At 44.2% G+C, this 25,925-nt stretch overlaps 1 protein-coding gene across 4 annotated transcripts in view; it reads right to left on the bottom strand.

Moving 5' to 3' along the window:
• Positions 1-2,761: 2,761 nt before the first annotated feature.
• Positions 2,762-25,925, bottom strand: part of sema3ab (sema domain, immunoglobulin domain (Ig), short basic domain, secreted, (semaphorin) 3Ab) — a 500,953-nt gene continuing 477,789 nt past the window's right edge. For all 4 annotated transcript variants that reach the window (XM_068059617.1, XM_068059616.1, XM_068059615.1 and 1 more), the window contains 2 exons: positions 21,033-21,178; positions 2,762-6,555 (listed from right to left, as the gene is read on the bottom strand). In XM_068059617.1, the coding sequence (XP_067915718.1) occupies positions 6,103-6,555; positions 21,033-21,178 (599 nt within the window). In that variant the 3' untranslated portion in view covers positions 2,762-6,102. The remainder of the gene's footprint in view (positions 6,556-21,032; positions 21,179-25,925) is intronic.

The raw sequence follows: 25,925 nt of genomic DNA, 5'->3' as shown, positions 1-25,925 counted from the left end.
ACTATCCCTGATTAATCCATGCCTTTCTAAGCAGCAGTTTATCCTGTCCCTCAGATTTGATTCTAATAATTTACCCACCACCGAAGTCAGACTGACTGCCCTATAATTATTTGGCCTATCCCTCGCACCCTTTTTAAACAATGGAGTAATGTTCACAGACCTCCAATCCTCTGGCACCCTGCCTGTATCCAGTGAGGGTTTGAAGATGATCCTCAGTGCATCTGCTATTTCCTCCCTGGCTTCTTTTAACAACATGGGATGCAATCTATCCGGCCCTGGAGATTTATCCACTTTCAAGGATGTCAGACCCTCTAGTACTTCCTTTCTCATTGTGCTTATAATATCTAATATTTCACACTCCTCCTGTTTTACTACAATGTCTACATCATCCCACTCCTTTGTGAAGACAGAGACAAAAAACTCATTAAGAACCCTGCTCACATCATCTGTAATTTACTTTTGTTTCTTTTTGACAAAGTTCCAAAGGCAAATTACTATGTAGATAATCAACTCCAGCATCCTCTTATGCTGAGACTCTGGAAGTGATTAGCTGTTTATCGTGTATAATATTTCCAAACAATTTAATTGGCTGCTTAATGGGTAATTGTCACCCCACATTACGTTGAAAATTTTATTTAATTCTGTTTTTCTTTGTTGAAACATTTACCAAAATATATACCACAAAAATTGCTACTGCATTAATTGTAATCTTATTTTTTTGATTAGAACCAGCAAAGTATGAAGATAAGACATTCAACTTCAAGTTCAACCTTCCAGAATAATAACTCCTCTAAAAAATATCCTGTTGTTTCATCAGAATCCAAAACCCTGGCGTCAGCCATCCTTCCTGCCAGCTCCTTCACACTGTTAGTCACCTTCTGTGCAAGGAATACTTCCTGGTGTCTGTCTTAAGCTTGCCCTTCACAATCTTATGCCTTCTTGTTCCTCTGCCCTGATATCAGAATATCAATCCAGGTTTACTTTCTCTGCCCAATTAGTATTATGTACTATAAGCAACACCCACCCCCCACCCCCCCACCCAGGATATCTCTCAAAGTTGCTGCTAACAAATACAAGCTACTTTGTCCATCATTATTCATTTCTGTTATTTACTTATGTCAACAGTAACAGTCAAGCTAGTTTTATGTAAAAGTGTCACGACATTTCAAACAGACGGAATGAGCTCTGTAGTAACATTGTAAGCTATGATATTCAATTGCACTTTTAGAAACTTCTATTAACGTTTATCCATGAAATTGTAGCATTAGACTGATTTTCAATGATCTCTGTTATTGCTTTCTGAATTCGGGATTTAGTCTGTCTTTGTGTTTCTGAAAATGTAATTGGAGTCGAGTTGAGTGTATTTATATCTGCCTGCCCCCAGCATGCTGTGATATTCAAAGAAATATTCCATCTTCTTTTGTATTAATTAATCTCATCTGGACAAAATGATCTAATTGTTTCCTCAGATATGAATATGGCTTTGCTACCTTGAGCAATGGTTGTCCTATCAAGTGGATTTGAATCAATGAAGTCAAACCCTTTTTGCCTGAGCTGTGATCATTAGTGTTATTTACGGTTAGTGTTTTTTCTTTGTCTATTCCTACACAAGTGGTTAGTGCATCTAGGTTCATTTCCTACATATAGCCTTTCATCAGAAAACCATATATAAAAATTCCTGGAGAAATCTGTGAGGACATTGGAACTTTAATTGTTTTAGAACAAAAATGTGAAGTTAAGTTGTGATTGTTACACTTGTCTACTGATTTATTCTTGCTTCAGGTTAAGTATAATTCCTACTCTCTTTCTCTTTGGCCTCCTTGTCTCGAGAGACAATGGGTAAGCGCCTGGAGGTGGTCAGTGGTTCCTAATATTCATAATAAATTAATCGTTTTTACACTGAGCTATTTATACTGTCAATGTGGTGTTCACTCCTAGTTTGGAGAGATCTGAAGCAGACAGTGGATAGTCTGTAGAGTCTATTACTGGGAAGAGTAGAAGGATTCACTGTTGACTTTATGATAATGGGTTTATCATCCAAAAGGCCATTATTTGGTTCATAGAATTCATGGGCTCGCCAATGGAATGTAATCTGTTCAAAGCATCAATGAAGAGTGTAGAAAATCAGCCTGAATTGTAATAGAAGCATCCAATCTAATCAGAAAAATACATATTTCAAATAGCTTTCCTTTTTATGTAGTATATGCTCACTGGAAATTTCAAGGAGTCAAATCTCAATTCAGCTCTCTTTACATTATTTGCCATTTGTAGAGTGAATACAAGTTTCTAGCAATTCTATAAGGCTGATTCAATAATTCTGCTGTAACCTCAGTCACAGAAAGTCTGCTTTCTTAATTAAAATAAAATAGCAATTTCTGATGAAAGTGGTTGCATGAAGAATTTTTCACAGACTTTATAATTCCTTTTGGATATTTTAAATTTAAAAACATTAAAGTTTGTAGAATGCAATTAGATCTTTCAAGCTGTTTGGAAATAAAATGTGCAGATTCAGAAATATTTTCATTGGTACAGTTGGAGTTCGTTCTGTGCTGTGAACCACGGTAGAACATGAAGAAGATGCTCATTCCTTTCATAGCTTTGATAGTCATAGTTATTGATCTTTGTTTTGTAACCTGAATTTGATGAGGCAAACACCTACAGAATTATCTTATGTGGTGCCTTCTTGGCACTTCAAAATGAGAAACTATTGCAAACTCCATAGTTTAAAAGAAAAGTTTATTCAACAACTGAATACATGCCAAAAGAAATAATTTACAGCAGCATTTTCATAATATTCCTTTCCAGTTTTCTGGTACCCATTAGAAATGCAGTGTTAAATAGAGAAATGAAAACTCCAACTATCTACCAGATACACATGCTTTGAATAACTGTAGTGTGTACATTTCTTGTTTCAGGAATAGCCAAATAAATAGCCTTTTGCATTTCATCTGGGCTGGTTATATAGACACTATAATAGCTGGTACATACATATGAAAACTAACTATCACCATTGCAATAAAACATAATATTGTTCCTCTTTGTCTAACAAAAATATATATACATCAGTCTAGGCAAATGGATATGCAAAATGATGAACTATTTAACACAGAGCATTGCTAATTGCTAAATAATGGAGAAGATCACTGTCTAATATAGCTTACTGGAGAAAAACAATTTATAAAGTACATTCACATGCATCGTTTTTACACAGTACCTTTTAATAGACCATAAAACTATGAATTTCTCCTGCAAACAAAGCACATCAAAATCACAAGCAGTAGCCTGATATGTCTAGTTGTTTATGGCCTATAAACCTTTCCTTTAAACAATAATTTATTACCATGAAACCAATGTTGCACTAGATTATCAGGTTATCAGTTCATTGATTGTTAGCATGTTGTTAACATATGTTCTGTGATTTGCATTGCTGCAGGATTGTTGGCTTTCATGTGTTTAGTTACGAGTCAGAAATATTGTCACAACATCTCCTTATTTCAGTGTTGTATTAATATTGTAACCCTAGTTCAAAAGAGATGTGGTGCATCGGGAGAGGGATTGTAAGAATGTCATTATCCGTCTAATATAATCTCTCCACAGTGATATATAATTTGCTGCAAAAGGGCAAAAATAAATCATACATGAACATTTTGGAAAAAAAAATGAATTGGGCGCAAGATAAAGAAAATATTCAACAGACATTGAAATATCCGAGCATTCCAGAACAATTTGAATTCTGCCAGGGAACCTGATAACTCTTTGCTCTGGATAATGTCTAATTAATGCCTGCACAATGGTGATCTTTGTACTTCAAAAGCTTATGCAGAGCATCAGCAACCTGACATTGGGAGGAAATATGCTGGTTAGCAGGCCTCAGTATTGCTTGTACTCTTCAGATAAATGATGACCATTCAGCTCTCCAGGTAGATTGTCCGCTTCCTTCTTGGATTCTGAGTAATTCTCAAATATAACTCAGAAGATGATGACAGCTATTTTAAACAGTTGTGAGTTCTGGAAATCACTTTGTCTTCTCGCACAATGTGAAGAGAACTACCCTGAAGAGGGTTTCAGTTTGTAAAAAATACCACACATGACTGTTTGGAGAACTCCAATAGTAAGTAGTGCCTCTACACTTTCCTTTTTTTTTGATAATGTTACAATGCTTTCTTCTAGCCTTGTTTCCTGTTCCTCAGCCTCCATTTTCAGGTCTATCGATATTTTATCCTCTGGTGACAGGACAATCTACACCTTTGATTTCTAGGAGACTGCCACCAATATTACTGCATGATTGGCTAGATTGAAACGAGTAACACAAGCAGTGTTTTATCTTCTCTTCATCCCTCCCATATTCCTCGAGAGAGGAGGAAAGAGGAAATGACTCACTTAGCTGACTGGTAAATGACAGATGCCCCTCGCACAACTGAGGTAGTAAGTGAATTTAAGTGTTGGACAGTCCTGGACCCTCTAACCTTAATGTGAAATAGTCAAAATATTTGAGCTTTTTGGAGCTAGTTTTACAGGATATTAAATGTAACCCGTGCAGGTCAAAAAGAAAAATCCTAAACAATTAAGATACAGCAACATTTGTCATTTTTATTACAAATAATATCTTTCAACTTTAATATGTACTGTTTACTGGCAAGTACAATTGACTAACCTTGCACTGTCACCACTCCATTGCTTTATTTAAAGTTTATTTCAATGCAATGATTGTGAATACATGGACCGTGAGAGTTTGAGGCCCTCACTGCTTTTCTTTATCATTTGCTTGGAGCATGTCTGGCTTTCTGACATTTAGAAGACTTACAATTGGCAGAAAGAATACCATTCGTCTTACAACCGTTCCCAGCAATACAATTGCTATTTTAACCCAGCACTGGATTCATAATGAATTTCAATTTGGTCCGTCAGGCTACTGCCTTAGTAAAGGGATCCATTCAGAGTAGTATTAAACGTGCACAGTCTTACTCATATTATTTCTGGAAAATTTACTGGTGTATTTTGTTACTAACTGGCACTAACATGCCAGACTTAAAGCACTTGACAATCACAGCTACTTCCCTCTCCCAGAACTATATCAGTCACCAATATTAACTGATTTGACCTTTACTGAAGTTAAGAATTTTCTTTCTTCGAATCAAATAGTCTACCAGTCAGCTCCATTTTTATAACCTTCTTTAAAACTTCTTTCCATAAAATGCGCTCATCACCAGGACACTAATAGAATGTCTTTTGACAAGCCTGAGTAAACATTTTGAAGTTCTATTCAAATTAGATGGAACATTTTGCTTTTACTTCACAATCGAACAGCACCTCAATTTCCGCCAGTAATTGTTAAGTGGTAATTCAATGTGTTGACATTCGGCAAAGCTTTGCTTGTGGGTTATCATTCTATACCGAAATAAAATGGCATCATTCTCAGCTCTTCCTGTCATGCTAATAGCAAACATTCCAGGCAATTTAATCAACTCTGTCTTCTTGATTCCAGTGCATGCCGACTCACATGACATTGATTCCACTTTCATGTTCATCAGTAGATGGATGTGTCTGAACTGCATGTTCACTGGCTTTTGGTCAAAATGGGCCCCACGCATTCAACAGTTTCACATTACAATAAACCGATTGCATATCCTACACTCTGGTTACCTCTGTAGGTCCATGTACACCCAGAACATTGTCAATGCTTGCTCCATTCCAGAACCAGTAGCAGGCATGTAAAAGGATTGACAAATCTGAGATTTCCTGACCTGTTCTTCAATTCAGTATTTGTTGTGCATAAAGTCCTTTTATGGAAGTGGCAGTTAATTGTTAACACATTCTGGCATTACCAAACATAGAGCTCCTTTGAAGCAGGTTTGTCCGAACTGTGTGTTGCCGTTAGTTGCACGTAATGTTGAAACAGCAAGTCCAGTCCAACTACGAAATGCATACACAATCACCATGCTGCATTGACAAAAATAATAAAGGGATGATAAAAGACAATGGGTGGCAGTTGTGTATCTGGTGAGCAGCCCATATACTTGTAAACATCAACATAATGCAATGAACTAGTTAATGTATGTATTGCATTTTGTTTGAATTCAATGTCTGTAAAGGTGTATATTGTTAGACGCTTCTCGGCGGTCTCTCTGACTCATGGGTCCTCCTGTTTCTACCTTTCTTGTTTTCCTGTAAGTGTTTCCATTTGTTGCTGTTTCCAGGTGTGTGCGCTGGTCTCTGTTTCCTCTGACGGCGATCACGCCGCCACACCTGTTCACAGAACTCATCCATGGTGTTGAGGTTAGGATGGTTTATGAGCTGCATGAAGTCCCTGTACCACATCTTCTGGTTTGGTGCCACTATGCTGTGACTCTCTTTGGGCCTCAGGCTGTCATCAACCTCTTTGTGCAGAAGTTCCTCCAGATGTTCAGTGTCAATAATTTCCAGGGTCACCTTCAACAGTGTCTGCATGAAGCCATGCTCCACAGTCTGACAAATATATATCCCAGCATCTTTCCGCTGAAGGCTACGCAGCAACAACCCCTGTTCTGTCTTGATGACTCGGTCATTTGTTTTCATCTGCAGCAGAGGGAGAAGCATATCATTAGCCAATAAATATTAATAACTAAGTGCCAGGGGAGGGGACTTGAGCAAATCGGTAAAAAAGTCAACAGGCTGGAGAAAAGACAGTTAAGCAGGACATCTTAAAGTCTGTTAAGTATTAGATAAACCAAAGCAAGGGGAGAATAGAAATGCATGATGAACATAAACTAGTGAAAAATATAAAACAGATACTGGGAGGTGTCATGATTGTATGTGTGGGCTTGAGTATTAGAGACTATATCGTACTTGGAAGAGAAACTGAAAGTAACTTTGTGTTTTGGGGAAAACACCTGACCTGGGGGTTGTTGTAAGGTCAGCTAGGCACATACAGCAGCATTAAACAGAACTCTTTATTAAAGTTTGTTAAATCTTTGTTAAAGTTAAATCTGTGATTCTTTGAGCCTGAGATGTGACATTGAAGAAATCTCATTCACAATTACTGGAGGAATCTGTCAGCTAGGTTCGTAATCACACAAGCTTTCACCACAATGTTTGATATTAAGGGAGAGTTAAAATTCTAGGACAACGGGTTTTGTGGGCTGGATCTTTTTCTCATCCTTGCCATTTGTTTATGTCCTTATTTTAGAAAGTATATGAATCTCCTGAAAGGCAAATCCACTCACAGATGGACAGGATGGTCTGATTTCACCCAGGAATTGTTATCCAGAACGAGTGTTCAATAATCCGAGTCATTATCAGACAATCTGGAAATAATTGCTCATAGACATTCGGTAAACTTGAATGAAATTAACAGCTGTGGTTAATATTACAATCCTGACTGCTACCTTGAAAACCATTAAATGTCCTCGCGGGGGGAGGGGAGAATTTCGACTTTCACACACAATGGGAATCAATTTGGTGGAACAAAAATAAAAACAAGAAATGCTGGAAATACTCAGCAGGTCTGGCAGCATCTGCGGAGAGAGAAACACAGTTAACGTTTCAGGTCAGTGACCCTTCATCAGATCTGACAAATATTAGAAATGTAAAAGGTTTAAGTAAGTAAAGCGGTGGTGGGGTAAGAGATAACAAAGGAGAAGGTGTTGATAGGACAAGGTCACAGAATAGCTGACCCGAAGGTCGTGGAGCAAAGGCAAACAATATGTTAATGGTGTGCTGAAAGACAATGTGTTAGTACAGAGAGGGTGTGAATGACTGTAAAGCACAAAGCACTCCAATTACAAACATGAAAAAACGCATTTAAAAAAACAAAACAGTGGGTAAGAACAGTGGAAACAAACTAAACAAACTGAAAATCCTAAAATAAACTAACCAAATAAAAAAGGGAAAAGAAAAAAGAAAAATTAACTAAGCATAAAAAGGGGGATCCCGTCATGCTCTGAAATTATTGAACTCAATGTAGCATTAGCTATGAGGAGAGGTTGGAAAAACTCAGATTGTTTTCACTGGAACGACAGAGGTGGAGGGGCGACATGATAGAGGTTTACAGAGTTATGAGCGGCATGGACAGAGTGGATAGTCAGAAGCTTTTTCCCAGGGTGGAAGAGTCAGTTACTAGGGGACATAGGTTTAAAGTGCGAGGGGCAAAGTTTAGAGGGGATGTGTGAGGCAAGTTTTTTACACAGAGGGTGGTGACTGCCTGGAACTTGCTGCCAGGGGAGGTGGTAGAAGCAGATACGATAGCGACGTTTAAGAGACATCTTGACAAATACATGAATAGGATGGGAATAGAGGGAAATGAGCCCCAGAAGTGCAGAAGGTTTTAGTTTAGGCAGGCATCAAGATCGGCGCAGGCTTGGAGGGCCGAATGGCCTGTTCCTGTGCTGTCCTGTTCTTTGTTCTTTGTTGTTCTTTGTTGAGTCCAGCAGGCTGCAGCTTGCCTAATCAGTAAATGAGATGCTGTTCCTCGAGCTTGCATTGATGTTCACTGGAACACTGCAGCAATCCTAGCACAGAGATGTGAGCATGAGAGCAGGGCGGTGTGTTGAAATGGCAAGCAACTGGAAGCTCGGGGTCATGCTTACAAACTGAGCAGAGGTGTTCCGCAAAGTGGTCACCCAATCTACGTTTCGTCTCCCCAATGTAGGGGAGACCACATTGTGAGCAGCGAATACAGTATACTAAATTGAATCATCAGAGCAGATGCATCGGAGATGGAGAAACTGGGAGAATGGAATGGAGTCCTTACAGGAGGCAGGGTGTGAAGATGTGTAGTCGAGGTAGCTGTGGGAGTTGGTGTGCATGTAATGAATATTCGTAGACAGCCTATCCCCAGAGATGGAGAAAGAGAAGTCGAGGAAGGGAAGGGAAGTGTCGGAGATGGACCATGTGAAGGTGAGAGAAGGGTGGAAATTAGAAATAAAGTTTTCTAGTTCAGGGCAGGAGCAGGAAATGGCACCGATACAGTCATCAATGTACCGGAAAAAGAGTTGAGGAAGGGGGCCTGAGTAGGACTGGAACAAAGAATGTTCGGCATATCCCACAAAAAGACAGGCATAACTGGGGCCCATGCGGGTACCTGTAGCAACACCTTTTACTTGGAGGAAGTGAGTGGAGTTGAAGGAGAAGTTGTTCAATGTGAGAACCAGTTCAGCCAGGCGGAGGAGGGTGGTGGTGGATGGGGACTGGTTGGGCCCAGTTTCTCCGTCTCCGACGCATCTGCTCTGATGATGCTACCTTCCACAACAGGGCTTCTGATATGTCTTCCTTTTTCCTCAACCGAGGATTCTCCCCCCACTGTGGTTGACAGGGCCCTCAACCATGTTCGACCCATTTCCCACACCTCTACCCTCACCCCTTCCCCTCCCTCCCCGAACCGCGACTGGGTTCCCCTTGTTCTCACTTCCACCCCATCAGCCCCCAGACCCAAAGGTCATTTGCCATTTCCGCCACATCCAGCGTGATGCCACTACCAAATGCATCTTCCCCTCCCTTCCCCTGTCAGCATTCTGAAGGGATCATTCTCTCTGCGACACCCTGGTCCACTCCTCCATAACACCCACCACCTCGTCCCCTTCCCACGGCACCTTCCCCTGCAATCGCAGAAGATGTAATACCTGCCCGTTTACCTCCTCTCTCCTCACTAACCAAGGCCCCAAACACTCCTTTCAGGTGAAGCAGCGATTCACTTGTACTTTTTTCAATGCCACATACTGTATTCATTGCTCACAATGTGGTCTCCTCTACATTGGGGAGACCAAGCGCAGATTGGGTGACCACTTTGCGGAACACCTCCGCTCAGTCCGCAAGCAGGACCCTGAGCTTCCGGTTGCTTGCCATTTCAACACTCCCCCCTGCTCTCATGCTCACATCTCTGTCCTGGGATTGCTGCAGTGTTCCAGTGAACATCAACGCAAGCTCGAGGAACAGCATCTCAGTTACCGATTAGGCACACTACAGCCTGCCGGACTGAACATTGAGTTCAATAATTTCAGAGTATGACGGGTCCCCCTTTTTATGCTTAGTTATTTTTTCTTTTTCTCTTTTTTATTTGGTTAGTTTATTTTAGGCTTTTCAGTTTGTTTGTTTGTTTCCACTGTGCTTACCCACTGTTTTGGTTTTTTTTTAATGTGTTTTTTATGTTTGTGCTTGGTTTGCTTTGTGCTTTAAAGTCATTAACACCCTCTCTGTACTAAATGCTTGATCTTTCAGCACACCATTAACATACCGTTTGCCTTTGTTCCATGAGCTTCTGGTCAGTTATTCTCTGTGACCCTCTGTCCGATCAACACCTTCTCTTTTGTTATCTCTTGCCCCACCCCCCATTTTACTTTTACATTTCTGGCTCTGCCAGTTCTGATGAAGGGTCACTGACCTGAAACGTTAACTCTGCTTCTCTCTCCACAGATGCTGCCAGACCTGCTGAGTATTTCCAGCATTTCTTGTTTTAATTTCAAATTTCCAGCATCTGCAGTATTTTGCTTTTATTTAAGTTGGTGGAACAGTTTTTTTAGAATTAGAATTAGAATTAGAACATTACAGCGCAGTACAGGCCCTTCGGCCCTCGATGTTGCGCCGACCATCTGACCTACACTATTCCATTTACATCCATATGTCTATCCAATGACCACTTAAATGCCCTTAAAGTTGGCGAGTCCACTACTGTTGCAGGCAGGGCGTTCCACGCCCCTACTACTCTCTGCGTAAAGAAACTACCTCTGACATCTGTCCTATATCTTTCACCCCTCAACTTAAAGCTATGTCCCCTCGTGTTTGCCATCATCATCCGAGGAAAAAGACTCTCCACCCTATCTAACCCTCTGATTATCTTGTATGTCTCTATTAAGTCACCTCTCCTCCTCCTTCTCTCTAACGAAAACAACCCCAAGACCCTCAGCCTTTCCTCGTAAGACCTTCCTTCCATACCAGGCAACATCCTAGTAAATCTCCTCTGCACCCTTTCCAAAGCTTCCACATCCTTCCTATAATGCGGTGACCAGAACTCCACGCAATACTCAAGGTGCGGCCGCACCAGAGTTTTGTGCAGCTGCATCATGACCTCGTGGCTCCGAAACTCGATCCCCCTACTAATAAAAGCTAACACACCATATGCCTTCTTAACAGCCCTATTAACCTGGGTTGCAACTTTCAGGGATTTATGTACCTGGACACCAAGATCTCTCTGCTCATCTACATTACCAAGAATCTTCCCATTAGCCCAGTACTCTGCATTGCTGTTACTCCTTCCAAAGTGAATCACCTCACATTTTTCCGCATTAAACTCCATTTGCCATCTCTCAGCCCAGCTCTGCAGCCTATCTATGTCCCTCTGTACCCTACAACACCCTTCGACACTATCCACAACGCCACCGACCTTCGTGTCATCCGCAAATTTACTAACCCACCCTTCTACACCCTCATCCAGGTCATTTATAAAAATGACAAACAGCAGTGGCCCCAAAACAGAACCTTGCGGTACACCACTAGTAACTAAACTCCAGGATGAACATTTGCCATCAACCACCACCCTCTGTCTTCTTTCAGCTAGCCAATTTCTGATCCAAAGCTCTAAATCACCTTCAACCCCATACTTCCGTATTTTCTGCAATAGCCTACCGTGGGGAACCTTATCAAACGCCTTACTGAAATCCATATACACCACATCCACGGCTTTACCCTCATCCACCTGTTTGGTCACCTTCTCGAACAGTTGATCTGTTAACAGGTCTGTGTCAGCCAGAAACCAAAGGCAAATTCAATAGCAGGTTTCATTTTAATGGACGTGGCAAATTATAAGCACCAAACAGATGTTTGGATACAGATTTCCAATCGTACCTTGCTGAACTCTGGCTGGCTCTGAAGCCAAGCTGACCCGCAGGTACGTCCTGGGATGGCGGTGAAGCCAAGGAGGATGGAGCAGGGGGTGGGTGGGTGATGGGAGGTGCACCAGCAGCATTTCAAAGTATTCTTGTGGAGCGAGGTGAAAGTGCTCCTGATCCTTCTAACTTCACAATATAACTTTAAGTCGATTCTGTAGCCATCTTTTGAGGCCACAGACAGCTGACTGGGCCACTTCAGACCTGGTACGAGTGGGTAGAGCTCACAGATTCTGTCCTATCGTATCACAGTGCTATTTGCACTGGAAAACAGCCTTATGCCTGTTTCGGATAGGAGCAGTGGCTGCTTGACCATTCAAAGGCCTGTCTGAATATGGAATCAGTGCAGATGACAAGGTGTTGCCCTCAACCCAGACCTTCAACTCTACTTAATTGTCCTTGAGTATGAATCATAGAATGGCTACAGTATAGGAGGAGGCCATTTGGCCTATCGAGCCTGTGCTGGCCCTCTGCAAGAGCTCCATAGCTGCCTCAATGATCTGTGGAGAAATGGACCATCCAGAAAATCCCTTGTTTAGTCTCCAGACTGGGATGAGTTGGTGAATTGCAGCTGAAACAAGAGTAGAGAAGTGACTATTGATCTCAGCAGTTACGGGGCAGGCAACATAAAAATCAGTCCGGGTTCCTTCACCCAATTGTTATGTAGTGACTCCCACTGGCTGCAAAATGACTGTGCATGGACTCTGGGTACAAATGGATTGGTGAATGGTTTCAAAGCTGCTGACATTGCTAGACTGATACATAAAGATTGATTTCCTCATCCAGTACCAGAAGGCAGGAAACACCAATGGAATGAGAATCCAATGCTCTCAGGAGAGGAAGGGAAGAAAATTGAAGGAAGAGAGGGGGAATAAATGCTGAGGCCACTATTCCATTTCCCTGCAATGAATGGAATGTTTTTTGAGAAGGGACAAGTTGTATGTGACAGTCTGTCAGTGTAGACATCATGGGCTGAATTTTGTGGAGACAGCAGAGGTCTATCCACTGAAATCGAATGCGGGGCCGATCCCGCTTCAGCAGACGGTGAGATCCAGGGAGGCAAAATGCCAGTGGCAACCAATTAATTAACCACTGCCGGGGCCACCGTCCAACTAAAGAAGATGGCCCTCTCCCAAGAGCTGCTGGTCCAATCAGAGGGCCGGCAGCTCAGCGGCACCACTGCTGGTGGTGGCCATTGCTGTGGCTGCAGCTGCAGAATGAAAGCACCTCAATGGCTGGTGCCACCTATCCTGGCCCTGGTAATTGGGGGGGCGGGGGGGCGCTGAGTACCGGTGGTGCACTTGCCACGAGGGCGGCCATTGCTGCCAGGGGGCCCCTCTGTGGGCCATGGAATGCTTATAAAGGAGGGCGTCCCTGGAACCTGCCGGGAGGCTACCAGGTTTCACTGAGAAGTCTCCCCATGCAGAAGCAGACCCCTTTTGACTTGGAGAAAATGCCTGTGGAGGCAGGATGTGGCCCTTAATTGGCCACTTAAGCCTCCCAGCGGGCAGATGATTTGCCAACTTCCCTACGGCTGGCAAAATGACATGGTGGCAGAAAAACATCGGGACCTCCCCTCCCAACACCTTCCTGTGCCATTTTGCCATCCTTCTTGCCTCCCAGGCTATTGCCAAAGGGCCTGGAAAATTCTGGTCACTGTGTATTTGCATTTCTTTGTGTGGTGTCTTTAGTGCGCTGGATAATGTGTTTCTGTAAATTCCTGTCTGTGCCATTTTCATTTCAGTTAAGCCAATTAATATCTATGTTGAAATAGCGCTGACAAAAATTTAGCAAACGTAAAAAAAAACACACTGAGGAAATTGAACCCAGTGGCCATGAATTCTAGGCTCTGGGAACCAACAAATTCTCTTTTAGCAAAGGTGGTCTTCAGTTTTTTTTTAATCCGACTGATGAATCATAAAATAAAAATATTGAACAAAAATGGCCAAGGATGTTATCTCTAGCTAAGTTTGGCAGTGTGGGTGCAGATTACACTGCACAATGACACTGATCATTGTTACATCCACACTAATACCACAGTACGTTGGATAAGCCTTCTGTCAACTCAAAAAACCTACATCTCTAAAGTCATCATGCTACTTTACAACATCCTAAATGCCTGAACTAAATGTAGGCTTTTAACACTCTACAACAAGCCAAGTTGAGCCTCTTCTTGAGCAGCAGGACTGTGCTGGGAAAGGTAAGGAGATGTTAAGACTACCATTGTTAACAGATATTGATGGCAGTCTAAGTGAATCCAGTCCGCTTTGATACCAGGCTGTCAGATCATGAAATATTATAATCAGAGATGGACATAGCCAACTGAATGTTATGAGGTAATCTTTATTTTAATTGTGTTCTGTCATACAGAGCTCCAACTGCTTACTCAATAGAATGATAAATCTCTTCCACATCTCCCACACCATAATTAGGAAGTTTCTGGTTTTCACTTTGTCATTGAGTTGTCTTCTTTGGCCTCCTTATCTCGAGAGACAATGGATAAGCGCCTGGAGGTGGTCAGTGGTTTGTGAAGCAGCGCCTGGAGTGGCTATAAAGGCCAATTCTAGAGCGACAGGCTTTTCCACAGGTGCTGCAGAGAAATTTGTTTGTCGGGGCTGTTGCACAGTTGGCTCTCCCCTTGCGCCTCTGTCTTTTTTCCTGCCAACTGCTAAGTCTCTTCGTCTCGCCACATTTTAGCCCCGTCTTTATGGCTGCCCGCCAGCTCTGGCGAACGCTGGCAACTGACTCCCACAACTTGTGATCAATGTCACAGGATTTCATGTCGCGTTTGCAGACGTCTTTATAGCGGAGACATGGACGGCCGGTGGGTCTGATACCAGTGGCGAGCTCGCTGTACAATGTGTCTTTGGGGATCCTGCCATCTTCCATGCGGCTCACATGGCCAAGCCATCTCAAGCGCCGCTGACTCAGTAGTGTGTACAAGCTGGGGATGTTGGCCGCCTCGAGGACTTCTGTGTTGGAGATATGGTCCTGCCACCTGATGCCAAGTATTCTCCGGAGGCAGCGAAGATGGAATGAATTGAGACGTCGCTCTTGGCTGACATACGTTGTCCAGGCCTCGCTGCCATAGAGCAAGGTACTGAGGACACAGGCTTGATACACTCGGACTTTAGTGTTCCGTGTCAGTGCGCCATTTTCCCACACTCTCTTGGCCAGTCTGGACATAGCAGTGGAAGCCTTTCCCATGCGCTTGTTGATTTCTGCATCTAGAGACAGGTTACTGGTGATAGTTGAGCCTAGGTAGGTGAACTCTTGAACCACTTCCAGAGCGTGGTCGCCAATATTGATGGATGGAGCATTTCTGACATCCTGCCCCATGATGTTCGTTTTCTTGAGGCTGATGGTTAGGCCAAATTCATTGCAGGCAGCCGCAAACATGTCGATGAGACTCTTCAGGCACTCTTCAGTGTGAGATGTTAAAGCAGCATCGTCAGCAAAGAGGAGTTCCCTGATGAGGACTTTCCGTACTTTGGACTTCGCTCTTAGACGGGCAAGGTTGAACAACCTGCCCCCTGATCTTGTGTGGAGGAAAGAAAATTCCTTCTTCAGAGGATTTGAACGCATGTGAAAGCAGCAGGGAGAAGAAAATCCCAAAAAGTGTGGGTGCGAGAACACAGCCCTGTTTCACGCCACTCAGGATAGGAAAGGGGCCTGATGAGGAGCCACCATGTTGAATTGTGCCTTTCATATTGTCATGGAATGAGGTGATGATACTTAGTAGCTTTGGTGGGCATCCAATCTTTTCTAGTAGTCTGAAGAGACCACGTCTGCTGACGAGGTCAAAGGCTTTGGTGAGATCAATGAAAGCAATGTAGAGGGCATCTGTTGTTTGTGGCATTTCTCCTGTATCTGACGAAGGGAGAACAGCATGTCAACGGTCGATCTCTCTGCACGAAAGCCACACTGTGCCTCAGGGTAGACGCGCTCGGCCAGCTTCTGGAGCCTGTTCAGAGCGACTCTAGCAAAGACTTTCCCCACTATGCTGAGCAGGGAGATTCCACGGTAGTTGTTGCAGTCACCGCGGTCACCTTTGTTTTTATAGAGGGTGATGATATTGGCATCGCGCATGTCCTGGGGTACTGCTCCCTCGTCCCAGCACAGGCAAAGCAGTTCATGTAATGCTGAGAGTATAGCAGGCTTGGCACTCTTGATTATTTCAGGGGTAATGCTGTCCTTCCCAGGGGCTTTTCCGCTGGCTAGAGAATCAATGGCATCACTGAGTTCTGATTTGGTTGGCTGTATGTCCAGCTCATCCATGACTGGTAGAGGCTGGGCTGCATTGAGGGCAGTCTCAGTGACAGCATTCTCCCTGGAGTACAGTTCTAGGTAGTGCTCAACCCAGCGGTCCATTTGTTTGTGTTGGTCAGTGATTTTGTCCCCTGATTTAGATTTGAGGGGGGCGATCTTCTTGATGGTTGGCCCAAAAGCTCTCTTAATGCCATCATACATTCCTCTGATGTTTCCGGTGTCTGAGGCCAGCTGAATATGACTGCATAGGTGTTGCCAGTAGTCGTTTGCACAGCGCCTGGCTGTTCTTTGTGCAGTGCTTCTGGCTGCTTTAAGTGCTGCGGATGTTAGATCGCTGGGGGCTTTCTTGTAGTTCAACAGTGCAATGTGCTTAGCGGCTATGACAGGTTCCAGCTCTTCATTATGAGATTGAAACCAGTCTGCATTTCTCTTCGCACTTTTGCCGTAGGTGGTCAAAGCTGACTCATAGATGGCGTCTCTGATGTGGGCCCACTTGGTCTCAGCATCCCCTGTGGGAGTGTTTTGAAGGGCTGTTACAAGTGAATTTAGAAATGTTTGTAACAGCTGTGGGTGAGAAATTCTGCTTGTGTTGATGTGCGGGTGGCCCTTCTGCTTGGAATGATGCAACTTCTTTGGTCTGAGTCTAACCTTGCTGCACACCAGGGAGTGGTCGGTGTCGCAGTTTGCACTGTGGAAGCTGCGTGTGATTTGAACACTGTTTAATGCGGCTCGCCTTGTGACAATGAGGTCTAGCTGGTGCCAACGACGCGATCTTGGGTGCCTCCATGAAACCTGGTGACAGGGTTTAGTGTGAAAGAACGAGTTGGTGATGCAGAGGTTATGATAGGTACACAACTCAAGCAGTCTCTGCCCGTTCTCATTCATCCTTCCAACGCCATTGCGCCCAAGGCAGGAGGGCCATGAGTCATGGTCGGCCCCAACCCTGGCATTAAAGTCCCCCAGCAGGAATATGTGTTTGGTGTTGGGGATACTGCTAATGATGTTATGGAGTTGCTCGTAGAACTGGTCTTTAGCTTCAGGAGGGGAGCAGAGTGTTGGAGCATAGATGCTGAGTAGGTGTACTGGACCAGAGGTGGTGAGCAGTCGGATGGACAGTATGCGTTCCGAGCCATTTGAGGGAGGCTCTATGATGCTGAGCAAGGAGTTTCTGATGGCGAAGCCCACTCCATGCTGTCTTGGTTCTTCAGGATCCCTGCCCTGCCAGAAGAAGGTGTAGTCTTGTTCTGCTAGAGATCCACTCGCGGGGAGGCGTGTCTCCTGAAGTGCTGCAATGTCTACATTGAGTCTACTGAGCTCGTTGTTAATGATGGCGGTCTTCCGAGAATCGTTGATTTGTGTAAGGTCTTCCGACAGGCCAGAACACATAGTTCTGACGTTCCAGCTTGCAAAGCGAAGGGCTGGTACCTTCTTTCCTTTTCTCGTGTTGTTTGGTGCGGTGTATCAGTCCACCTTTCGGGCAATGACCCTGAGCTCCAAGCACCCATTGAAGCAGGTAGACTGTGGCGGGACAGAACCTTATTGACCGGGGGCTGCCCGGTTTGAGGCGGGTGGTAGCTGTCCAGTGAGGTGCAATGACCTCTCCCACCGACAAAGGCAACCCGTGGCGCCCAGTTTCTACGCCAATTTATCTGGACTTATAACCCGTAACTGCTGCCTTCCATGTTGTGTCAGTCGCTGTGAGGCAACTATGGAGTGACCTCTCCATGGCGCATGCCTGGGCAAGTTTATGGAGGTTGAGAGTTGCCCAGTCGTCAAAACCCCCCTCTCGGCATTTCTGGTGGGGTCCAAAGGAGTGCAGAGCACGACGTTTGGCACCGGTATGGCTGCAGGAACTGCCGGAAACATGCCAAAGGTGACACATGACTGCCTACGGAGTTCCACCGGATTATCTGTTAGGGTTTACTCCCTTAGCCTTGGTCTCTCCCGAGACGCCCACAAGGCAGTGGGGTTGTTAGGGCCCCTGCACAGGTGGAGGATGGTGCCTGTGGGAGGAGGGGATCCGAAGGGGAGGGGTGGAGGGAGGGGAGATGCGAGGGGGAGCTGGGAAGGGGGCTGTAAGGGGGTGGGGGGGTGCAGGGGAAGGGGGTGTGGGGGGAAGATGGTGCGAGGGTGGGGCGGGCTGGGACGGGGTTGTTGGGGGGTGAGCTGAGAGGGTGGAGCAGGGAAGGGGAAGGGGGGAAAAGGGGGGGGGGGAAAGCGGGTGCAGGTAATAAGGTCCCTAGTGCCCACCATCGACATCCGGAAAGCTCATCCACGTCCTTCAGGAGGTGAAGCATCTTTTGGCAGATTTACAGAGGTGATTACATTCACTAAGGGTTTTTTCCCAGTGGTTTAAATAAAGGCATGCAGCATTGCCGACAGTGCGCTGCAGATGCTCTCCGAGCCATCTCCCGCAGGCGCTTTGAAGTTGCGGCCGGGGGGCCGTTCGTGGATTTTTTGGGTGATCGGGGCACCTTTTCTCAAGACTTCTCTAGGGTCCCGCTGCTCCTTCTTCACCTCAATGGACTTACCGCATGCCCTGGCTGCAGACACTCTGGGCGGTGAAGACAGCAGGATCAGAGATTAAAGTATCGACAGCTGTTGTAAACAACACGAAAGCTTCTGGGATTAGCACACTGCTTGCTACATGCATGGAACAGACTGAATTATTAATTTGTGCAGCCCCTTATTTGACTAAACATTTCTCAATTAATTGCTCCTGAAATGAAATTAAAGTGAGACTAACGGAGTGTGCAGTAGATTGCTTCAGGGAAGCAGATGTGACTACATGTGAAAACCAAAAAGAATAGAAAGCCTTGATGAAGAAACCCTATACCGAATCAGTGAGGCACAAGGAACATGGAGCGTTAACCATTGTAAACCCTACCATTTGACAGCCTCATTCACTTAAACAAACAAAGAACAAAGAACAGTACAGCACAGGAACAGGCCATTCGGCCCTCCAAGCCTGCGCCGATCTTGATGCCTGCCTAAACTAAAACCTTCTGCACTTCCGGGGACCGTATCCCTCTATTCCCATCCTATTCATGTATTTGTCAAGATGGCTCTTAAACGTCGCTATCGTACCAGCTTCCACCACCTCCCCCGGCAGCAAGTTCCAGGCACTCACCAAACTCTGAGTAAAGGACTTGCCTTGCACATCCCCTCTAAACTTTGCCCCTCGCATCTTAAACCTATGTCCCCTAGTAACTGACTCCTCCACCCTGGGAAAAAGCTTCTGACTATCCACTCTGTCCATGCCGCTCATAACTTTGTAAACCTCTATCATGTCGCCCCTCCACCTCCGTCGTTCCAGTGAAAACAATCCGAGTTTATCCAACCTCTCCTCATAGCTAATGCCCTCCAGACCAGGCAACATCCTGGTAAACCTCCTCTGTACCCTCTCCAAAGCCTCCACGTCCTTCTGGTAGTGTGGCGACCAGAATTGCACACAATACATGTTAAAATAAAAGTAAAATTAGTTATGACTTAAAATACAAAAGCCGGTATTACCTTATGATTTATTAAAAACATGCCTCTGAGTAGCATGTTTTTCAAAAATCATCCATCTGTGTCCCTCCCTTTCTACAACCCCATGGTACCAAAAGTTGGGATTATATGGAATTATGTCCAATCCCCAGGGAACACAAAGTGTAATCTGTATTTTGTAATATTGAAGGAAGGAAATAAGTAAAAGAATTTCAGACCCTTTCCAGACGATGAATAGGGAAAATAGATTGAACAAAAATGGCTACTTGGTTCATCAAAATCACATGTACTGGAACATAATTTGCTTTTCTGATTATAATACTTCTTGCCCCACAATATCATCCCTTATGGCTAGAAAATACTATCATGTAAAATCAGATTTATCACATGTCAATGTTCCTCTGTTTTCCCTTAATGTCAATTCCAACATTTTTACCATTATTTGGAATTTTGGGAGACTGAAAATTAAGTTTGTTGCATTATGTGTTGTGTGAGATAAAGGCCTGCTCAGGTCTGCAAAAAAAAACCCGACCCAAGCCTGACAGAACCACATCTAACCCGAGCCCGACCCGGCCCGAGTCCTTCCATTTTTTCCCATGCCCGACCATCAGTTAACTTACCTTACATTTTTCAATTTCTTGCTGATCTGCAGAAGCTTAAAATAACTGTAACAAAACCACCTTTCTAGTCCAAAAATTAAACTAACAGTGGAGCTACTTACCTGTGATAGAGCGTGTCCGACCTGGTCCGACCCGGTCCGACTCAAGCCCGAATGCCGGACCCGGAAGTGCAACCCAACCCAACCCGAGCCCAACACTTGTCATCGGGTCCTGTTGGGTTCGGCTCGGGTAGCCGGCCTTTAGTGTGAGAGAGTGATGTGTGTGTGTGTGTGTTGGGGGGTGCAGTTTGGGGGCTGTGGTGGGGAAAAGCAAACCAACATGTCAAATGAGATGTACCAAAGTAAACAAGTTAACCTGGTCTTGAATAGGCAATAGTTCACAAATTATAATAGCGACAAATTCATCATCTAATTACGAATTTTCATTCTTACCTTCAATGAGTGAAATCATGTAATTAGTATCTGGGGTGGGGGGCGTTGCCGGAGTGTTCAATGAACCACACTGCAGCATTAAATAGTACTGTGTGATGGTTTTAAAAGTAATAGAACAGTAAGTTACTGACCAAACAAAAATGGCTAACACCTGAATTATGTGCAGAGGCTAGAAATTGCAATCACTCTTGGAGATATCGGTAGTGAATGCATCCATGCATCATTATGGAACTAATTTTCTTTTACATCAGTGAAAGTGTTAATCTGTTTAAAATGAATGGCTTCATGACTTTGTTAAAATTGTTGTACTAATATCACATGACCTGATTTCAACCTCTCCAAATGTGACCCTGCAGCAGAGCTGTTACCTCTTCTTTGTGTTCCTCAGTCTGTCTCTGGAACTGCCAGTATGCAATGGCTCGCTGTGATTTTGGCATGCATTCCAAAAAAGTGGTGCTGTTCTCCACTCCATAGATAATCTTTTCTTCCATATTTTCATGCTCATGTAAATTGTCTGAAGGAAGAGAAGGCATCAGCAAAAATGAAAAAGGGCAGACCAATCACAACAGAAAATATAAAAATACTCCATAATAACATTAGCATTATCTAGATACTGCAGGAATTTAGAGGGTTTCCTGACTCCCAATTACATTGTTTATCTATCACCTCCTCCTGTCATATTTTTTCAGAAGTTTCTATCTGCTTTATGGATTATAAAAATAATGTTCAAAATCCACATGTGATTTGTAGCCTACCTTCATCCCAGGAAACAAAGCTATTTTGTAATATGTTTTTCGAATTTTATTTCGGGAAGTTGGAGCTTAGTGTGATTGTTACAAATTACAGTCTGCACTGGACATTCTCTCACGTTTAGTGCCATTGGTCTGTTTCTTAAACAGTGTTTTTATCCCCTATAATCAGGGGTACATCTTTACAGCCTAATATCTAGTCACATAGTGGGCATAGCTCAGTGATGGTGTAGTGGATCCTGAACTAACACTCATACCAACACGAGAGGTTCTACCATCCTCTGGAAGGTGAACTGAAGAACACTCTAATGAGACAAGGCCAAATCGAAATTGATAAACTCATTTATTTTAATGTAATAAATGAATGCATTTAATAGTGTTCAATGAATTTCAAACTATGTCATTACACTCCTAGCAACATAGAAAACAAAAAAAGCACATCAGTCAGTCCCTATTCGCAGGCTAAGTTCACTTTACAGACCCCAGCAATACTCTCCAGGGTAGGGCAGGGTGAGGCTGGGACAGCAATCCTGTATGCCTCCCAATTCAGGCCAATTAAAGTTGTTAAACAGCCCGTTAAGAGCTTGTTAGAGGTGGAGGTTTGAATGTTGAAGGGGACACACAGTTTTCACATGCTGTCCATTGCTGACCAGCTGAAGGGAGGCAGGTACAGCGTCAGGAGTCAGTCATGGCTGCCTCGGGGAATTACCCAAGACCCATACGAGGGTCAGTGGAGCAAAGGGGGACTTGATATTTGGAGAGGAGGTGTCCTTGGTGCTGCAGAGGTGGCAGAGAGAGTGGGCACTGACCACTCTGGCATTGAACAGGATCGTCAGCCCCTGACATCGCAGGGGAAGAAGAGCGGGACAAGGCTGCCAATTACAGTAGGGTGGCCACCAGCCCAGAAGGAAGGCTGCAGCTGGAAATGGGGGCACAACTGTTAGATTTTGGGCCCAGTGGCAATGAGGAACAACACCCTTCACAGGAAGGGTGGAATCCCGAGCAACAGGAGGGTATGGAGGCAACGGAGACCCTTCCCTCACCACAGGATCTATCGCCGAACGTGGAGCTTCCTGGAGATGACCGAGACCCAGTGTCACAGGAGACTGTGACTCTCCGGGCAGACGGGCACAAATATCTGTGACCTCGTCACTGAAGACCTCACATCACTGCTCGCCAATCCCTGCCAGTAACCGTCAAAGTCACTGTGGCCTTGAACTTCTTTTCTGGTTCCTTCCAAAGATCAGTTTCAGATCTTAGTGGCATCTTGCAAACAGCTGCTCACCACTGCATCTCACTGATCACTGATGCCCTCTTTGCCGGAGCTGAACATTACATTCATTTCATAACAGAAGCAACCTCGCAGGGTCAGCGGGTATTGGGTTTGGACTCCATCGCTGGATTCCCCCAGGTGAGGGCATCATCGATTGCACCCATGTGACCATCAAGGCACCCAGTGACTGCCCAGTGAGATCCATCAGTAGGAAGGCTTCCACTCCCTCAACATCCAACTGGTCTGCAACCAGAATAAGAGCGTCCTCTAATAAAATATAAGATAAGATAATATAATATAAGAGCTTCCTCGATGTGTGTTCTCGCTTTCCTGGAAGCTGCCATGACTCCTTCATCCTCTGTCAGTCCAGACTGCCTCAGATCTTCACTCCAAAGTGCATGGATGGATCCTAGGGGACAAGGGATATCCCTTGAAGAGATGGCTACTGACCCCTTTATGAAAGCCCCGGACAGGCACGGAGGCAATACAAGCAGTGTTACCTGCTCAGTAGGAGAACCACTGAGCAGGCCATTGGGCTTCTGAAGATGTGCTTCTGGTGCCTGGACGAGTCAGGTGGCACCCTCCAATACCCTCCTGCAAGGGTCTCAGTCATTGTGGTTGTCTTTTCTGTTCTCTATAACATGGCCATCCAGAGAGGTGTGAACCTTGAAGACAGTGAGTTTCTGGAAGGAGACAGCTTATCAGAGGAGGAGCAGTAATAGGAGGAGAGAGAGGAGGAGGAGGAAGAGGAGGCAGACGGAGATGATGCTACACAGCGAGGTGGCCGGGCATAGCTCGGGGGTGTGAAAGCCTTGTGAGGATGCCATGAATGTCAGAGATCTCCTGATTGAGGAACATTTCAATTGAGCTCCTCTGACCCAGGGTGAGGGGCACGGCATGGAAGGGAGTCTGAGATACCTGTGCTAACTCATGGATGGAAGACGCAGCCTGGAACATGCAATCAATTACTGCCAATGAAGGAAGCACATCTGCCCAGAGGCTTTGCCCTCACTGTGGAGGATCCCATTACCTCTTTCACCATCTCATACCACATTTCCTGTCATTGCAGCAATAAAAGGAATTCCAGATGTCTGGTTTAATGTGTCATCGTTTATACAATGCAATGAAAACAGTAGACAGAGACAGTGAGAAGACACCCCAGTGCTCAGCATGACCTGGTGGCCTCTCCTGTCACCCTCCGGGAAGTGGACCTCCCTCCTCTCCCTCACGGCCTCCAACATTTGATCCAGGTTGGCATCAATGAAGTGAGAGGCTGCCCTGCCCGGGTGCCAGGCCTCCAGCTCTCCTGTGACATCTCACTTCCCTCTGGCGCTGTGAAAGGTTTTCACACAATCAGCAGATCACTCCCACAGGACAAACAGCAGCCTCAGTGATGGCCGCTGGGGGAGTCTAAATCAGTCCCACACTTCATCTGATCCACCTCCATTCCCACCCACACGGGCTCTAATTGAACAGGAAACCTGTCTCCATATCAATTAAGGACTCACCTGCCATGAAAATTAGGACTTGAATCAGTTTCCTACCGGAGGCAGGTTCCTGACCCGAAAACAAGCCCAACTTGTGTTTCCCGCCTTTGTGGTGAAAATTGAGCCCAAATTTCTATCACCTGTCCTTGTCTTCTAGCAACGCAGCAAGACAAATATGTGCCTGCCAGCCTGTCCCTCTATCTGTCAATGTCCAGGACTGGCCAATTCAGCTACCTAGTAACCCTGCTTCCACCAATCTTGGCCTTTCTCTCTCATAAGCCAGTCAAAAATCTTAAAATGTAATAGTGAGAATTGCTCGAATTTGTTACCCAATGACAATGAAGTATCTACAGGGCAGCACATAGCAAAGAGAAGATTCCTGTGATGACTTTCATTTTTAATATTTTGCCTAATGACTTAAAGTAACTAAGTTCTAAAGGGAAGGAAGGAGAAAACTTAGAGGCAAACTCTACCTCACATAGACAAGTTAGAACACATTTTACAACCTGCCTGATATTCTCTGCCAATGGTTTCAATTGGAAAGAAGATTGCGCTGAGTGTAAACCCGACAACTGATTCTATCCCCTGCTTTGTGGTACTGGCCAAGATAAATCTCACGACTGCAATCCTGCACATCAGGTATTAGGGTGTAAAGATACACGACCTTATAGGGAAGTAAAGATGGAACATGCAATTACCATAGAGCAAACACAGAACATTTCAAAGTTTTGTGTATGAGCTCTTACTGCCCTGATTGGATTGAAACTGGCCAGCGCTACATATTCATATTGTGGACACATTTTGCAAGATGATCTTGTATATTTAAGAAACTGCCACTAGAGTTTTGCCCTTCCAATTACCCGGCAATGTTTACATATGCAAGTTATTATAAACACCCTTTTGAGGATTGTACAGGGGTACAGGTGACTTTAATCATGATTGGCAGTTTGTGACAACATGCCCAAATTCTTGACAGCTTATCAGCAGAATTATTCACTGACATCGACAGCACACATCTTTAATGGATGGTTTCAGTTTATACAGGTATTGGCTGAGCTCTCCTGCCACTCCCTCTAACTGTGTCATACTGGAGACCAAATGTGTGGTAGGTACAAAGTGGGCAGCTAAGGCGTATTAGAGAGAAAACATATTTCTTTACCGATTATATAAGCATCTTGTTACAATACATTGCTAACAATTAAGGAAATTTCCACCCATTAGCTACCAACAGATGATTTTTAATATTAAATATTTGCTGATTGCTTTGGTAGCTTAACATGTTCCATCAACTTGAGAAAAATACAGATGGAAATATATTTTCTGATGTGCGACACAGTCACAGTGAAGAGTTGCGGACATTTACAAGTTTCAGGTTCATGATTGAAATCAAGAATTACATTTTCTATCTATTTTTTGAAGTATCTTTACATTGACAATAAAGATTTCCTCTCTCAGATATGCATCCTAATATGGATTATTTTCTATTCTCGGACCCTTGGGTAAACCTAATGCATTGGTAAATTGGAAATATTTGTTGGTTTTGCTCATTAAAGTGTCACATTTTTTCTGAAAGTAATACTAAATCCAGGACTAGTAATGCTCCTTCTATTATTTTAATGTTGCATTTGGAAATTACTTGAATGCTTTGCAAATCTATCATTTTACTAACATTTTTTCTGATGGACAAGAGTACCACCCAACTTAACAGGCAATAATTCCAAACACTCGGCAACATGCGAGTGTTAACTAATA

The sequence above is a fragment of the Heterodontus francisci genome, chromosome 27, assembly GCF_036365525.1.
Source record: "Heterodontus francisci isolate sHetFra1 chromosome 27, sHetFra1.hap1, whole genome shotgun sequence".
In the NCBI taxonomy this organism is placed as follows: domain Eukaryota; kingdom Metazoa; phylum Chordata; class Chondrichthyes; order Heterodontiformes; family Heterodontidae; genus Heterodontus; species Heterodontus francisci.
This window is presented reverse-complemented; position numbering and strand designations above follow the sequence as displayed.